The sequence below is a fragment of the Mauremys reevesii genome, unplaced genomic scaffold, assembly GCF_016161935.1.
Source record: "Mauremys reevesii isolate NIE-2019 unplaced genomic scaffold, ASM1616193v1 Contig65, whole genome shotgun sequence".
Taxonomy (NCBI): Eukaryota; Metazoa; Chordata; order Testudines; family Geoemydidae; genus Mauremys; species Mauremys reevesii.
In genome coordinates, this window is record NW_024100879.1 from 236,560 (window position 1) to 251,263 (window position 14,704).

The 14,704-nt window shown below is 52.0% G+C and overlaps 1 protein-coding gene across 1 annotated transcript; it reads left to right on the top strand.

Annotated features, from left to right (window-relative positions):
- The first annotated feature begins 979 nt into the window (after positions 1 to 979).
- Positions 980 to 13,638, top strand: LOC120394554 (adhesion G protein-coupled receptor E3-like). The gene is made up of 8 exons (XM_039518770.1): positions 980 to 1,059; positions 1,788 to 1,907; positions 2,815 to 3,014; positions 4,226 to 4,396; positions 8,038 to 8,235; positions 8,593 to 8,612; positions 13,178 to 13,308; positions 13,631 to 13,638. The coding sequence occupies exons 1-8, from the start codon at positions 1,056 to 1,058 to the stop codon at positions 13,636 to 13,638; spliced, it is 852 nt and encodes a 283-aa protein (XP_039374704.1). The 5' UTR covers positions 980 to 1,055.
- The last annotated feature ends 1,066 nt before the right edge of the window (positions 13,639 to 14,704 follow it).

Below are 14,704 nucleotides of genomic sequence, written 5' to 3' on the forward strand. Positions count from 1 at the left end.
TACAAATCCCCATGAGGAAGGGAAGGAGAAATTCATTAATATGCATGAAAGCTTCAATACTATGTGAAATATCAGCGTGTCTGTGGGCTTCACCACACTGAGCCTTCACATGTCTTAATCTGTGGGCATTCCAGTGGGACGGCCAGCCAGCCATAGGTCAAAGCAAGATCACTCTATGGAACCATTGACCTTAATTTTGGGTGGCGTTTCCATGCTTGCTGAAATAACCCATTTCCTCTGTTTGCTCTGCAGGGCAGCAACAGTGAATTTTGCTCCTTTGTGAATTCAACCTTGGTGAATTTGGAGACCATGTGTGCAGGGGACAGAGCAGTATCGCTGCAGGTCAGAGGTTCTGCCCCTACGGGTGTTGGCGCTCTATGGGCAAATGCCCTGAGCACAGGAATAGCAGTCTCACTTTGGGGAACTGTAGCTGCTTTTCAGAACAGGGGTGTGTGCGCGCATGTGCATGCTCTCTAGCTGAAGTGGCAGGGGATCTGGGTTCTGTCCCTAATGGTCCTAGGAAGATCCAAATTGCTTCCGGGGGCAACACGGAGAGGACCTAGATGCCTGCTGGTTTGCTGCAATGTTCTCTGCCACCTACACTGAAGGGACCAGGGATGAGGAGTGAATGACACAGGGTGTTAGCCCGACCCTGGCTTCAGCTTACTGTGGAGTCCTGAGCAAGCTGCAGTAGACTCACCCGCTCTGCAAAGGGCTCCCTCTTCGAGAATGCTGCAGTCCCTCCGAGTGGGGAAGGTCACTATGAACCCGTATGTCCCTAAGAGGGTCATTGTTCCCCTGGGAGTCTGAATAATGTGGCTCATGAACCACTGAAATCCTCCCTCCTTCTCAGGGTGTTTTCTTTCACAATCCCAGGATGTTGCTCGTCCCTTTGGTTCCTTCCTGAATAGCTCCATCCTCAGTGCTGGTGGGAAGGAGAACGAGGGGAGGTGGCCTCTGCCGTGACGTTCCTCCTGCAGAGTGTGGAATTGGCTGCACTGACAGCTGCTTTGAGGTCTCCGAAGAATACGTCCCAGACTGTGACAACAGAATCTATGGGTGAGGAGGATGGAAGGCTCCCATATTGCTTTGTGGTGGCTGTGAGTTAGGGGGTTATACTGTTCTCAATACAGAACACCACTGCATCCTCGCTGCCCCTCTCTCAGGTTTTATAACCCAGCCCTGGGTGGCAGGTGAACGAGCCATTGAGAGGCTAGCCATCAGGAGAGAATAGCCCCCGGCCCCTCCTTCTCTGCCCATGGCCCCACCCCTCCTCTTCCACCCCATCTCTTCCGCTGGAGCCCAGAGAAACCCATCCCTCCACCCTCGCTACCCCAGCCCTGGAGTGCTAGGCGGGCAGCGCAGCGAGCGCCCGAGCCCTGGAACACAGGTCAGCTGGATCATCCTCAAGCCAACCCCAGTGCTGGGTGGATGAGCAGGCGGTGTGATGCGACCTTGTGAGCACCAGCCCCAGCCTGCCTGCCCCAGCTTCTCAGCCACGGAAAGGCGGGAAGGGAACTGGAAGCAGGCAGGAGGAGGCCTGAGGGCGGAGCATGGGTGGGGCCAAGCCAGGCTGTTTGGGGAGGCACAGTTGCCTTCTGCCTCTTGGCACAGTGGCATTTTCATGGGGACAAAGTGATGATGGATCATAGGTCAGCCAGAGGGGCTCAGGGAAACACAGAGAAATGGAGGTGAGGAGAAAGGGGGAGGGCTGGTGGGATTCAGAGAGTGGAGCTCCAAACCTGCCTTGCCCTTGCAGCAAGAGGCTTTGCCATTTCCCTCCCCAGCTATCGAGACGCTCCATGTTGAGCTGGCTGCAGGTCCCTGTGATAAGGTCTTCACGCTGAGAGCTCAGGAGCAGGCAATGGACATTCACTGCGATACGGTCACCAGAGCAGCGACAGAAGGTACCATCCTGGTGCTTCATAGGCACTCGCCCCTGTAGCTAGACACCAAACCCCAGCCCTAGTTCTCCCCTTCCCCTCGCCCCAGGCTGGTTCGCTCGCCTCTGTTATCCTGACACTAGTGTGGACCTTGTTGGCTGAGCCAGTGTTTCTCAGGCCGTTGAGCTCTCAGAGCCCTTCATTCCTGGTTGGCTCTCAGCATGAAAACCAAGCAATGGGGGGAGGGGCATGGAGAAGAGAGAAGCTTTGACAGGCATGTGAATTGGTCCAGAGAATGGAAAGATCAGAGATCCATTGACCCAACACATGATGTCCTGATGATGAGCCCAGCTAGGCCCGGTTGACGTACATGTCTTCCGGGAATGGAACCAGGATAATATTTAACAGTTTTACTCCAATTTGCAGGCCAGTAGGACCTGACTGGGACTGGTTCTTAATTCTTTATCACCAGGGAAAACTCCTCACTAGCCAACCCCTCTGCCTCTCCTAACCAAGAAAAACTATGGCTTCACCTCAGTGCCTTTCACCTACAACTGTCTACCTAGCTGGATAATGTGCAGTGTGGGGATATGATTTCTAAAGAGCACTACCATACTGTGCATTAATCGGTCTGCATAGACCCTACTAGTGTGCACTAAAGGTTCCCTAGTGTGCTTTAATGTATGTTAGTGCACTTCAAGAATCACACTCGCATAGAGCACTCTGGATTTTTCCAGCACAGAAGGGCTTCTGTGGAAGAAGAGGGAGGAGGCAACATACTCCAGTGGTTAAAGCTCAAACTGCCAGCCAGGACTCCTGGGTTCTTTTCCCAGCTCTGCCCCAGACTCGCTGTGACCTTTGGCACCTGGCTTGCTCTTTCTTTGTCTCAGTGTCCCTGTCTCTATGATGAGGCATCATTTCATGTTTTCAGATTCCTGGGCTGTTGCTTTTATTTCTTACTCCACCCTGGGCTCCATCATTAACAAGAGATTTCTCAACGAGGGAGATCTAACGGCTGATGAGAAATTGAGGAATTGTCACCTGAATTCCAGGGTGGTGAGTGGGGCTGTTGGCAGCAGGAGCCTCATGAACATCTCCAAACCTGTGAACTTCACCCTGCGCCATAGACAGGTGAGTGTCGATCCTTTTACTTTGCTCTGTGTCCGGGGCTCCAGCTGGTCACTTAAAGGTGCATCTCGTGCAGGGCATTTGAGTTCTGTTGCCTTTCTGGACTGAGAAACAGTTATCTGAGAAAGAGAGGAGCTTCTTCAGTCCTGACACGGGGGCTGTTTCGGTGGAGGACGTTACATAGGGTTCACACCAGGCCCGACTGGGTTATGACTCATCATGTAAAATGCTCTAGAGTAACAACTGTGCCTGGCTCATCCCTTAGAGCAGGAACAACTGGAAGGCAACTCCCTATAGCAGTGGTTCCCAAACTTTTGAGGTCGCGCCCCTGCTTATGGCTATCAGGCCCCTCCCTCTGAAACGGGGCTGGGAGCAGGGCCACGGCTCAGGGGCAGGGGAAAGTACTGGTTTGGGTCTGGGCCTGGGAGCAGGGCCATAGCCATGGCTGGGGGCCGAGGCTGGGGGTGGGAGTGGAGAAGCAGCCGAGCTGCAGTGGGGGCCATCAGCCGAACCCATGGCCAGGTGTGGCTCTGCTCCCAGCTCTCCCCGCTACCCCCAGCTGGGCCTGTGCCGGGAGTGGAGCTGCAAAGGGGCTAGGGCTGGGAGTGGAGCCATGCTGAGGTTGGGGATGGTGCCAGGCCTGGGGCTGGAAGTCGGGGATGCGGCTACTGGTGGGACCAGAGCAGAGCTCAGAGTGGGTAGGGGCTGGGTGGTGCTCTCTCTCCGCCCCCCTTTGAGGCTGACCCAGGACTTGTCGTGTCCCTCAGAAGGTTCCTCTATGTCCCCCTAGGGTGGTGCACCCCACAGTTTGGGGACTGCCCCATAGATAGCAGAGTTCAGGGAAACAGCATGAGATGGTGCCTTCTTTGATAAAGTGATGAACTCACTAGAGTGCATGTGGGTATTTGTAGGTGTGTGTGTGAATGCCTTTTAATGGCTCAAATTGTGTGTCATAGACCCTACAGTGCTCAGAGTTAAGGGAATTACTACTTTAGCTCTGGGATCGTGGGCTTGTGCTATTGGAGCTGAAGGATCTCACTTGTATTTCCACTGCCAGTGGGAAGTCCCAAATGACTGTTACGTGCAGCACAATGAGAGCCATGAAGCCGTTGGTGATTTCAGGTTTATGATGGTCTATTAGAGATGTGTGACAAAAGAAACAGTGTTCTCCCCATGATCCAGTGAGGATGATGATGGGGTGTTTTTCTTTCCAGGCAAAGAAAGAGGAGGAAGAGACTCGCTGCGTTCACTGGAAATTCATCGCTGGGAAAGGCACCTGGGCTGAGGATGGCTGCACCATTCTCCACACGAACAGCACTCACACCATCTGCAGCTGTGACCATCTCTCCAGCTTCGCACTCCTTATGGGTCTCAGCGGAGTGGAGGTATCTCATTGTCAGACTCAGATCAAAGGGCTGAACTCTGAGCTCCTGATTTGAGCAAAATCAGTGGGAATTTTGCTGAATGAACGCTGAGTCGGAACCTCGGGGTATAATCTGTGGCCTACAGGATGGGTCAGGGTCAAGGGGGCAGGGCTGGGGTTGTGATCTGAGGTGCCTAGAGTAGCCCACACTGACAATGCCAAGGTCAGGGCAGGCTGCAAAAAGGAGAGCAGATTCCCCCAGAACTGGTGGTTAACACTGTAGTTAGAATCACCAACCAGTCAGTCTGTGCCTTGGATCCCCCACACTGGTTATCGAGAAGCTGAAAAAAAGAACTCACACAGACCCCTTGATTGCATTCCAGTCTCTGGCTCCCAATCAGCAGAGAGGTCCAGTAAAGTGAGAAGTTACTTAAAACTCTAGTCACTTAACAAAATGGTCTTCTGATTCCCAAAGGGGCAGCCACATTGCCAAGGCAATATTAGTTTGGATCTTACCCAAAATACACACTGCCAGCCAGTCCTTTAGTACAGGGGATGGCAACCTGCGGCATGTGTGCCAAAGGCGGCACGCGAGCCAATTTTTACTGGGATGTTGCTGCCAGCCGGGATTCTGGCCGCTGGCCCCACTCAGCCCGCTGCCGGTCTGGGTGAACGGAACCCCCTGCCAGAAGCAGTCTGAGCGGGGCCAGCGGCCAAGACCCCGGCTGGCAGGAGCCAGCGGCTGAGCCGCTCAGCCCGCTGCCGGTCTGGGGTCCTGTCCGCCAGCCCGCTCAGCCCACTGACTGTCTGGGGTTCGGGCCACAGGCCCCTTGCTAGCTGAGATCTCGGCTCCCAGGCCTGCTCAGCCTGCTGCCAGCCTCAGATACTTCTAGACTTATAGAGAGAGACCCTCTAAAAATGTTAAAATGTATTACTGGCACACGAAACCTTAAATTAGACTGAATAAATGAAGATTTGGCATACCACTTCTGAAAGATTGCCGACCCCTGCTTTGTATCTAAAACTAAAGGTTGTATTATAAATGAAAAGAAAAGAAAGAGAAGAGAGCTGTTAAATGATCAAAGCAATCCGATACATATGGCTTCAAGGTCCATATATCAGGTTCTTAGCAGTCTTGGTGAGTTTGCTGGCTTGTAAAGTCCCTCTGGAACATACCTACAGCTTAGCTGTGTCTATCAGACCTTTGTTTAAAGCTTCAGTTTGCAGAGAAATTACTCCAGATGTGAGAAGCAAGATTGAAGGCAAAATGGAGGTGATGCAGCTGCCTTTTTATATCCTTTCCCATGTGGCTTGTACTTCCTGTGTCCCAAACACAAGCTCACAGCACATGGGCATAGTCCCTACATGTCCTGCTGACTCATAGGCATAGCCCCTGGCTTCTCTCAATGTGTTCATTGTAGAGTTCAGCATTTCTCAAATTTTAGTGACCTGAGGACCTCATTTTCAATGGTGGCTCCAGGAATCAGCGCTGTAAGCGGGTGCCTGGGGCGGCAAGCCACAGGGGGCGGCTTGGTGGTCCCTGTGAGGGCGGCAGTCAGGCAGCCTTTGGCGGCACACCTGTGGGAGGTCTGCCAGTCCCGTGGATTCAGCGGCAATTCGGCAGTGGGTACCCCGAAGCAACGGGACCTTCGGACCTCCCGCAGGCAGCCTGCCTCCCATGCTTGGGGTGGCAAAAAAGCTAGAGCCGCCCCTGCTCATTTTAATTTAAAATTTTTCGCAGACCCCCAAGCCCCTGGCTCAGCCCTAGGCCCCACACCCATTCCATCCATTTCCCCAAGACCCCTCCCCACCTCTTCCTGCCCCAGCTCCACCCCTGCTCCTCCTCTTCCCTGCCTCTCTCTTCCCCCTCCCCCGAGCACCCCCCATCCCTGCCCCTCACTCTCCCTCGCCCTCCCAGCGCTTCCTGCAAGCCGCTAAACAGCATGCAGAAGGCACTGGGAGGGAGGTGGAGGACTTGGCCAGCGGGGCCTGCAGACCCTCTGGAATGCCCTTGCAAACCCCAGTTTGAGAAATGCTGGTATAGCTGATTACCCCTGATGGGCCATCAAACAGACTAGATAGTGCTGATGCCAATCTGTCTGGGGGTGCCACCCAGAAACACAGCACAGATATATCACACATTTATAACTCACAATGCAAAGACGATACATACATATAAACAAGATTATCATACTTAGCAAATCATAACTTTTCTACTGATACTGGGGCATATCTTGTAAGATTCATTGCAATTGTGTAATAATAAATAATAATAATAACAACTGGAGATATACCAATCTCCTAGAACTGGAAGGGACCTTCAAAGGTCATCAAGTCCAGCCCCCTGCCTTCACTAGCAGGACCAATTTTTGCCCCAGATCCCTAAGTGGCCTCCTCAAGGATTGAACTCACAACCCTGGGTTTAGCAGGCCAATGCTCAAACCACTGAGCTATCCCTCCCCCCAAATAGTAATGAGTGATGTTGAGAAAGTGGATAAGGAAAAGTTATTTACTTATTCCCATAATACAAGAACTAGGGGTCACCAAATGAAATTAATAGGCAGCAGGTTTAAAACAAATAAAGGAAGTTCTTCTTCACATGGCGCACAGTCAACTTGTGGCACTCCTTACCTGAGGAGGGTGTGAAGGCTAGGACTATAACAATGTTTAAAAGGGGACTGGATAAATTCATGGTGGCTAAGTCCATAAATGGCTATTAGCCAGGATGGATAAGAATGGTGTCCCTAGCCTCTGTTCGTCAGAGGATGGAGATGGATGGCAGGAGAGAGATCACTTGATCATTGCCTGTTAGATTCACTCCCTCAGGGGCACCTGGCATTGGCCACTGTCGGTGGACAGATACTGGGCTAGATGGACCTTTGGTCTGACCCGGTACGGCCGTTCTTATGTATGTTCTGTAACCATATGGGACCCAATCCTGTCTGTGTTTTGTGCACATCCAAAATTCCTGCTGAATGACCCCCTTGGGAGCGAGTTACCAGTGACCCAGCGCTGCGGCAGAAGGAGGTGCAGGTGGGCAGAGGAGAGCCCAGGGTTGGGGTGGCAGGAGGTGTGGGGGCACTGGTGGGGCAGGGAGCCCAGGGCGGGGGCGGCCGTGCGGTGGGCGGAGGGCACGGGTGGGGGGGGACAGGGGGAAGCCCAGCGCTGGGGCAGCAGAGGGATGTGGGGCGGAGCCCAGGGCTGGGGCAGCAGCGGTGTGCGGGGGGGAGCCCAGGGCTGGGATGGAGAGCAGCCAAAAATTTTTTTGCTTGGGGCGGCAAAAAACCTAGAGCCGGCCCTGAGATCAAGACCTGACAAACAAACATTATATCCTTCTTTGATTGGGTACCACGTCTAGTGGATTGTGGGGGAAGAGGTTGACATGATGTATCTTGAATTTAGTAAGCCTTTCAACACAGTCCCACATGACATTTCCTACTCAAACTAAGGAAATATGAACTAGATGAAACTACCACAAGGAGGGTGCAAAGCTAATTGGAAGTCATTACTTGCAGGGAGGGATGGGGACTCACTGGCTCGGCAGCCACACTGCAGAAAAGGGTATAAGTTTTCTGGTGGACCACAAATGAAATGTGAGTCTGCAGTGCGATGCTATTGAAAAAAGGCAAATGTCAAGTGACTGTTCTCCTCTACTCAGCGCAGGAGAACCGTGTCCAGGTTTGGGTGCTGCGCTTCAAGAAGGATGAGGACAAATTGTACAGAGTCCAGAGGAGAGCAACAGAAATGATCAGAGGTTTAGAAAACATGACCTGTGAGAAAAGGTTGAAAGAACTGAGCATGTTTTGTCCAGAGGCGAGACGGCTGATGGAGGACATGATAATAATCTGCAAATATGCAAAGGTCGTTATAAAGAGGACTGTGATCAATTGGTGCCCATGTCCACCAAGGGTAGGACAAGAAGGAATTGGCTTAATGAGCAGCCAGGGAGATTTAGGTTAGATATTAGGAAAAACTTTCTAAGTCTAAGGATGGTTCAGCACAGGAACAGGTGACCTAGGGAGGCTGTGGAATCCCTGTTATTGGGGGGTTTAAGAACAGGCTGGACAAAGACCTGCCAGGGATGGTCTAGGTGCACTTGGTCCTGCCTCAGCACACGGTGATGATTGTTTGACCTTCTGAGGTCCCTTCAAGTCCACATTTCAGTGATTCTGTGAAGTGGTGCTAGGCCCTCTGCACTGTGGTCATTTTCCCCCATAGGGTATCAGGTACTCAGCAAGGTAAATGCTTTTGGGGCTGGGAGGAGTGGTAGGTCAGAAGGGAGGAGAGCAGGGCATGCTGAGAAGACGGTGCTTTCCTGTGTGTAGTACTGTTGGTTGATACGATATAATGTAACAGGACATGAGTCAACTTGGCTTCCTGTCTAAATTATCGAAGATTAGGAGGCTGCAAAGCTCAAAATCCTCAGAATTTGACCTACTGCCCTGATAGCATCTGAGCCACTGAGGTGATGTGTATCCACTGGGTGAGTGGAACAAAGTCCGTGGGCTGAACTTGGGTGGGGCTAGGAGAGTCCGGCGGGCCTACGGGTCTGTCTGCACCGGGGCTGGAAGGTGAATGTTCCAGCTTGAGACGACATAATTGCGCTAGCTCTCATCTTGCTAGAAATATGTGTGTCACCGTGGAGGCAGGAGGGACTGGCTGCCCTGAGTCCATACCTGTGGTTTTGGACGGGATCGTAGTCGGGGCAGGTTACTTGGTCAACCGCAGCCACACATCAATTTTTGGCATGCCAGCTGGGTCAGATGCCAGCTGGGTATGTCTCCTCGAGCTAGAGTTTACACCTAGGCATATGCTACATTGGTGTAATGTGCAATTTCCTCTGCTCCCTCCAATGCTCACGTTGCACTAACTGAGACTCAAGGCAGATTCTCTGAAACACCCTTAGATTTACTGGGCCAGATTCCTGGGACTGGCTGAGATGGGCTCGCTATCAGACCAGGCGTGGAGGGTCCCAGATGGCTTTTCACCACTTTCACAGCTACTGAGTCCCAGGGAATAACTATGGATCAGTCTGGTTAAATCTATTTCTGAAGTGTGCACCTATATATGCTGGGCTAATATATTGCATGATCAATAGGTATGATTCAAATTACATATATTAATATGGATAGTATGTGCTTAACACGTTACGATATAGATATTCAAGCCTGTCTGCAAAGGCCTATACTTTAAGAATGCAGGTGTATTCTTATCCCTTAGCTACTTACAGAGGTATAAAAGAAAGAATTAAAATCATTGTCTATCTATATAAGGGCCTTCTCTCACTGGGACAGTCTGAGGCCCTGTTTAGTCATATTGAAATAAGGCAACCGGGGGCTGTTAGGAGGTGATCCGGTTTATTACCGCCAGAGAAAGGGAAGAGCCGAGAAGATATGAACGGAAATTTAGTTTGATAGTTTTCTGTCTGGTAAGAACTTACTTATTAATAGACAGCTGGAGAATCCTTATGTCTGTATAGATGTAGTTGTGAAATCCTCGCTTCTGTATTGTTTTGTATGTTTATTTGCAAGGTCTCTCTCTGATTCTGTGAATATTACTATATAAATTAAAGGCAAACAGGAACTAAGTTTGGATTCGAAAATAAGGAAAAATGAACTTGAATTTAAGCTTGCTGGAAGTTCACCCCAATAAACACAGAATTGTTTGCACCTTCGGACTTCGGGTATTGTTGCTCTCTGTTCATGCGAGAAGGACCAGGGAAGTGGGAGAGTGAAGGAATAAGCTCTCTAACAACACATATAACATCCCTTGTATATACACCTCTAGCAGTTACATGGCCTGGAATGGTAGCCTGTATCTTCCTATAATCTTGTTCACCTGTGCTAAGTATCCCATAACACCTTGCATTAGCCAGGAAAACTTTCAGGATCAGCACATATGGGGTGTTCTACTGTAGAAACAGGCAGGGAGTTACTCTCATTGGAATGTCCCAAAGATAAGGACAATATATATGGGACAAGCCTAGGAGGTGCATCACGCTCTTGGTACCTTGAATTCCTGAGTCCAGAACAAAGAGCTAAGAGGGTACCGTGTGGTACCAGGAAAAACAAGGTAGAAAGATGATTGGTTAAGAATAGCCTCACAGGCTGCATACAGTACCTCTTTCCTTGTAAACAGGTTGGGTATAAAAGGACAGCTTTAGGGGTGTGACTCTGGACACAAGCCTTCTTTGTAAGGTGAATTCAGCACTGCTGCAGGAGATATTCCTGAAAATTGGAGTTGTATTGAACCTTTGTTAATATGCTGTTACTGAGTATTAGCAATAAACCAGACCGATATTGGTTATTTGGTCTCTTGGGCATACTGCATAACGAACCAAAGTGTGGTCAAGCAGTTGACCATACGGTTTACCAACAGAAAGGAAACCCAGGATCTTCAGAACCGGAAAGGTTTCAGAGTGGCAGCCGTGTTAGTCTGTATCAGCAAAAAATAATGAGAGTCCTTGTGGCAGCTTAGAGACTAACAAATTGATTTGGGCATAAGCTTTCGTGGGCTAGAACCCATTTCACCAAATGCATGGAGTGGAAAATACAGTAGCAGGTATAAATACACAACATATGAAAAGCTGGGAGTTGCCTTACCAAGTGGGAGGCCAGTCAATTCAATTAACAATAGGATACCAAGGGAGGAAAAATCACTTTTGTAGTGGTAATGAGAGTGGCCCCTTTCAAACAATTGACAAGAAGGTGTGAGTAACAGTAGGGGCAAATTAGTATGGGGGAAATTGGGTTTGTAATGACCCAACCATTCCCAGTCTTTATTCAGGCCTAATTTGATGGTGTCAGTTTGCATATTAATTCTAGTTTTGCAGATTCACGTTGGAGTCTGTTTTGAAGTTTGTGGTTGAAGAATTGCCACTTTTAGGACTGTTATTGAGTGACCAGGGAGACTGAAGTGTTCTCCTATTGGTTTTTGACTCTTATAATTCCTGATGTCAGATTTGTGTCCATTTAGTCTTTTGCGTAGAGACTGTCCAGTTTGGCCAATGTACATGACCTGAATAAAGACTGGGAAGCAGATATTGACGAGTGTCTGGGGCTCAGTGGAGTAAACTGCGGACCCAACACCAACTGCACCAATGTGACTGGGAATTACTCCTGCAGCTGCATCGATGGATACGAGTCCAGGTCTGGGAAAGCCAAGTTCCCACACCTGAGTGAGAACAGCTGCCAGGGTGAGCTCTCCCCTTGCTGCCACTACGCCCTGCTCAGTCCCCCACACCCCTGGGCTCATTCCAGGCCTGGTGCTGCACCAGAGGCTGCTGCCAGCTGCAGCAAAGGCCCCCGATCCACTCACCGGGGCTGTGATCAGCCGTGACCCTCAACTGCTGCCCTAGAGCGTGGGGGGCAGGAGCTCCCCTGGCTTGGTGTTTGGATTGGGAATAAACCCTAGGTTTGCAGAGAAGCACCAGGGAGATGGGTGGGGCCCTCGCTGTCCCCAGCACACAGCATCCGGGCTGCTAGGGCCCCCCTGAGCCTGGGAAGGAGCCTTATATATGGTCCATAGACACAGCACAGTGCGCTCTGCCCCCATGGGCTCTGGGGAGCAGAGAATAACCCCAGTGCCTGATGCTCTAGACAGGCCCCAATCTGCCTGATTGGCCCCAGGGTGCTGAGAACAGCCCCAGCACAGGGTACTACGGCCATGCCCCGAACCACCCCCTACAACAGGCTGGCGGCAGGGTGGATGAAGGGCCCTTACACCTGCTCCAGGCTGGCTGGGGAGGCCCCTGCACAGGATGTGGGGATTGTCAGAGACCATTACACTGCCAGAGTGGCCCGGCAGGGTCTCCGTGTAGCTGTGAATCCAGCCTTTGACTGCTGAATACTCAGGACATCAGTCACCTGGGTCCTGGGACTCCCGTTGCCCAGGTCAGTACAGGTGGGTGCACTGGCCGCAAGTCGGGGGTCTGGGGGCTTCTGCCACAGACCCCCCGTGAGAGCCACCAGAGGGCAAACAAACTAGATTAAAGGGACAGCACCCAATTCCCCTGCACTTCCCTGGGCACAGCCCACCTCCTCTGCACCCTTCTCCTAGTGCTCCAGGGGAGGGGCAGGGCTGGAGTGTATCCCGAATGGGAAGGGGACCCATGGGGCTGGGGTCTGTAACACTGAGCATGGCGCCCCCTTCTGGCGACTAGCTCCAGTTCAGCGCCCCTTTCTTCTCTTCCACCATTGCAGCTCCATGATCGTGGCTGCCCCGTGTCTCGGCCGTCTGGCCAGGTCACGCTGTGATCCCCATTCTGGGGGAGCCTTTCAAAGCCAGACCCCTCCGTCCTATGCCTAATAGCGAAACCCTTCCTCCGGGGCTCCCAGCCCCCCCTCGGGGCTTCCTAGCCCCCCTCGCCTCAGGCCCCCACCACTGGGCCCAGCCCGCGGGCTGTAGAGAAGCCCCACCTGTCCCCTCCCAGGCGAGCTTCCTTCTAGCCAGCGCCCTGCACGCAGCCTGAGTCACTTCCCCTTTGCAGCTTAACTGGCTGATCAGCCCCCCCTTAACCCCGCTCTGTCAGGGCTGGTGCAGGGAGGGGATCGCAGGGTCCTGGTCTGGATAAGATTTGGTCCCCAGTCTGGGATGGGGTGGGAGGGGTTTTGCTGCAGGGATTGGGGCACTGCACATAGCAGGGAAGAAAGGAGAATAGAATGGGGGTGGGGTTAGATGGAGCAGACAGACCGACAGACCACGGCCCCTGCAATGGGTTGGGGGTGTCTCTGTGGTCATTCGCCCCCAGTGAGCCCCCTGCCCTGCTGTGTGTGACCCCTCCCACCCCGCTATCCCTTCCCAGACATTGTGAGTGCCGCAAGACCCCAGATATCTGCAGCCCCAAGATCATGTGTATCAACACCAATGGGAGCTACTGGTGTGAGTGCCGGGCCGGCTATGTCCCCTCCAATGGGAACACGACCCTGTGCCAAGGTGGGTCCTGCGCGGGGGGCATGGAGGGTGCAACTGAGAGGGCTGAGCAGAGTCTGAGGCTACACAGGCAGAGGTCTTACCCGAGGGGGCAGGGAGCTGAGAACTGGTCTGGGATGTTGCACCAGCCCCCTGCCCCCCCATGGATGGGGTCTTTCTGGGTCTCAGCCTTGGCCGGGGAGAGATCAGCCTCCAGGCTCTCCCCTCCCCCAGCCCAGCCTGCCCGTCCACTGGAGTGTTTCCGGTTGTCTCAGAGCCACAGGCACCAGCGAGCCCAGGTCTGGCTTGGGGAGCGGAGGGATTCTCCCCTCCCTCCTCCATTCAGGAAGGTGATGCTTGAAGCAGAATGACTGTACCCAGCTGGGCGAGGAATGTGGGTGAAGCCAAGCAGCAGCAATTAAGATGCCTGTACACCAAGGCAAGGAGGCTGGGCAACAAAATGGAGGAACTAGAGCTGCTGCTGCAGGAAGTGAAACCAGACACTGCAGGGATAACAGAAACCTGGTGGAATAGGCATGGCTGGAGTCCAGGGATTGAAGGGTATGTGCTGTTCAGGAAAGACAGGAACAAAGGCAAAGAAGAAAACCCTTGAGCCATCAGTTTACCCATAAACAAATCTAGTGTTCTCCCTTGAACCATTGTATTTTCTCTACAAAACCCGCTACCTATGCCCAGGTAAGGGTTCTGATGTATAGACCCAAACTCTGCATCAGTTCCACCAGGATTTCATCTACTGACTGATCGTGCTGGGGGCTCTGCCTGTCTCCAGCACTCAGGACCCTGAGCTACCACCATCACCTGGGAACCCCGACCAGTTCAAGCCTCATGGAGTGGGTGAGATCCATCTCGCTCTCTGTTTTCTTTCCTACCTCAGGTATTAACCTTTAAAATGTAACTGTTGTGTTTGTTTAGCCCTCCTGGTGTGGTTATCACTATGATTCAATCAATGACTTTTATGGTTCAGCTGGTTGCTTTTCTCTCTCTCTCTGAATTTTACTCTTTTGTATTTTAGCTTCCCCCATTTACTCTGCAGCGACGCTTCTTGTACCTAAGCTAAAGATCCCTGTAGTGCCCCAAAATATACTGTGGGGTTTGCTCATCAAGTGGGTTACTACCAGTACAATTGTAATGTGAATGCGTGATAGGGATGTGTTAAACTTGGGGAACATGGGTGGGGAGGGAGCAGCTGAAAGTGGAGCTCAATCCAGCCTATTGAGACCAGGAGCACATAAGGGTACCAGCTTGAAAGTGCTGCTTAACCCAGCCCATTGAGTACAGGAACACATGAGGGGATCAGCTGGAGAGTGCTGATTGACCTGGTCCTCTCAGACTTGCTCTGCTAGTGTGTGTGTGCACATGTTCATCCAGTTCTAAGGCTGGAAGAACCCAGCCCTGGGGA

Bases quoted from the DNA above. Each gene is read 5' to 3' on its own strand.
- LOC120394554 (XM_039518770.1), top strand. The intron at 4,397-8,037 runs GTATCTCATTGT...TACTCAGCGCAG, and splicing joins TGGGTCTCAGCGGAGTGGAG to GAGAACCGTGTCCAGGTTTG. The intron at 8,236-8,592 runs GTCGTTATAAAG...TTTCCCCCATAG, and splicing joins TAATCTGCAAATATGCAAAG to GGTATCAGGTACTCAGCAAG.